Here is a 2,876-nt window from a genome sequence, read left to right on the forward strand (position 1 = left end):
TACTACATGAAAATGAAAATTAATGAATACACTGTGTACAGTAATTTACCTGATAAGACAGACCTCAGAAAAATACTTTATGAGAGCTTTTATACTTTTATAAAGCTGTCTATAATGAAAATTAATTAACTAAGGATTTTTTTGCCCTGCCAGGGTGTGGTCGAGTTATCCGGAGTGCCGGGTTATCGAGAGCCGAGTTTTCGAGGTTCTACTGTATTCAACGCAGTGTTAAGTTGTTGGAAGTCATTTGTTGTATCAAAACAAAGTCAACTCTGTTTTATACAGGGTTATGCTTTTATTAATGTAAAAAAGCTGGAACGGGGTATTACTTGACTTTCCTGGCACTTGAACAGTAGATTAAGGGGACCATCAGAAAATCAAATAATTTTCAATTAGACTATACTACAATATAAAATTTAAATACCAACAAAATCTTAAAAGCAGTAATTTTGTTAAATTATGATGAAAATATTTATTTAAAAAAAATGCAAGTTTTTAAAAAGGCTAAGACATTAGATCAAATTTAAAATTGTGTGTGGCACCATGTGTTATGAGATTGTATTTAAAAAATCATTTTTATAATTATTTTTTATTATGTATTAATTATTATAAAAAAGGCAAAGGGTTTGAACAATAATTGAGAGATTGCAGCTGAAGTTTTCATCTCTAAAACGTGAATGTCAAACGTTGAGTGCGCAATTCTGTAAGCATAGAAATTTGACAATGGCATTTGGAACATCAAGCATAATTTCATTGTCAAACTTCTAGGCTTACAGGATGGTGGTGCTCAATGTTCACATTTTACAGATGAAAACTTTGGCCACAACCTCTCTAATGAATAAAATTTTTATTAAGTCCAATACCACTTGAGACATGACCCTTTATATCTCTCCACCCCTTTGAACCCTTTAGCCATTTAAATTTAATAGCATTAATGTATATCTATGTATGCATGAGGAAATATTAGAGAGCAATATTCCCATTTTTTATTCCCATTAAAATATAGTGAGTGCTATAAAATGCTGTCATTAGTGTCAGTCAGTATAATATTCCTTGTAATTTTTAAAAATATTTCAAAAATAAGATATATGTTAGTAGTCTTTAATAGTTTGTATATAATATATCTCATCTAATGCAAATTCTACTTTAAAAAAGATAAATAATATAGGTAGAAGTATAAGTAAGAGTAAATGATTTCATTTTTATTTCAATTATTTTTGATAATTATAAAATTTTAATTTGTTTTAGAATTTTCCATTTTGTGTAATGAGTATAAACATGACAAGAATTGCTATAGAAGCTTTACGTGAAGAAATTTTAAATAAGTATGTTAATAAATTAATATTTTAATATAAAAAGGATTAATTTTATTGAATTAATCTTGGAAAAAGAAAAATATGGCAATTACTTAATGTAATTATATATATATATATACATATACACACAGGTATTTATAATTAAAGTTCCACTTTGAAATGGCCATAAAATGAAAATTACTGGACAGAATGTTATCAAACTTGGTAATAGTGTACAGGACATAATGGGATTTTATTTCCTGCAAAAAAAAAAATAGTTCAAAAACTCATAACCAACGGGAAATGGTGCTGTCTGCAATATTGTTAAACAAAATAAGTCATGAAGACATCGTTGAAAATTATTTTAATCGGTTTTAAAACACATTACAGAGTATGTTCAATGTGGTGTCCACCATTTTTGATAAGCAAGTTTCATCACATTACTGTGTTCTCAACAGTAGCTCTTAACACATCAGGAGGAATTTAACTTGCTTTCAGAAAATGGTGGATGCCACATTAAACATGCTTTGTAACACATTTTAGAAACAATTAAAACATTTTCAATGATGTCTTCATGTCTTATTTTGTTTAACAAAATTGCAGACAGTGCCATTTCCCATTGATGGTGCGTTTTTGAACTTTTTTTTCATGGGAAATAAAAACCCATAACATCCTGTACACTATTATCAAGTTTGATAATATTCTGTCTAAAAGTTTTTTGAGTCATTTGAAATCATTAAATAATATTTAGTCAATGACATAAATTGAAGAATCATAATTGAAAGTTCAATGACTGACTTAAAAAGACAAGTACTGGCAAATGGCTAATTTAATTAAGTGTGTATGTTTTAATAATAATGTAAAGTACTATATTATTTTTCTGACTTTTTCAACGATTATTGACACTACTGTGTGCCAGAAATAGTCGTTCCCTAACGGGTACTTTATGCGAATTTGCGTTAGTGTGCCAGGCCTGGACTTTAGGCGTGCACCAAATTAAATAATGACAAAGTTTGTCAATAACAAATCAAATATTTAATAAATAATTCTAATAATAACTATATACAATATTTAGTAAAATCAAATAACAATTTATTCAATGAAAGTAAATAAGAATCAACCCGACAAAACTCAAATCAATCTATTTTCTAACTTAATTCTATTCCCCTTTGGAATTCGACAAAATCAAAGACTTAATTTATGTACAATAATTCTTATGAATTAAAGATCCTAATCGTCACCTCAATATACTAGGAACCTATTTCCTCAACTCTCAAGACTTTCTCTATTCGTCGATCCACAAATCGAATAAATTCAAAATCCTATCGGACACCTCTCTCGTTCACTGCTACGAAGCTCACCAAAGCTCGTTGCTATCAGGAATTCACCTCGTTCGTTTTCACTTGAGTTAGAGGCTTTATAGTGTGAGGTGACGTCACAATTCTGAATGAGCTCACTCTCCTCATTTACATACTTATCTGTAACATTAAATTTTTCTCGTTTATCTGGCAGATTATTTTCCGACAATACTTCGCTAACCTTTTACATTATTCTTTTTAACAATTATCGGGATGCTTTATT

At 29.1% G+C, this 2,876-nt stretch overlaps 1 protein-coding gene across 2 annotated transcripts in view; it reads left to right on the forward strand.

Annotated features, from left to right (window-relative positions):
* Positions 1 to 2,876, forward strand: part of LOC111619418 (ELMO domain-containing protein 3-like) — a 51,937-nt gene that overhangs the window by 35,721 nt on the left and 13,340 nt on the right. For both annotated transcript variants that reach the window (XM_023361119.1, XM_023361118.1), the window contains exon 8: positions 1,249 to 1,325. In XM_023361119.1, the coding sequence (XP_023216887.1) occupies positions 1,249 to 1,325 (77 nt within the window). The remainder of the gene's footprint in view (positions 1 to 1,248; positions 1,326 to 2,876) is intronic.

Source organism: Centruroides sculpturatus, unplaced genomic scaffold (genome assembly GCF_000671375.1).
Source record: "Centruroides sculpturatus isolate CEXI.00-Female unplaced genomic scaffold, Cexi_2.0 scaffold266, whole genome shotgun sequence".
Classification (NCBI taxonomy): domain Eukaryota; kingdom Metazoa; phylum Arthropoda; class Arachnida; order Scorpiones; family Buthidae; genus Centruroides; species Centruroides sculpturatus.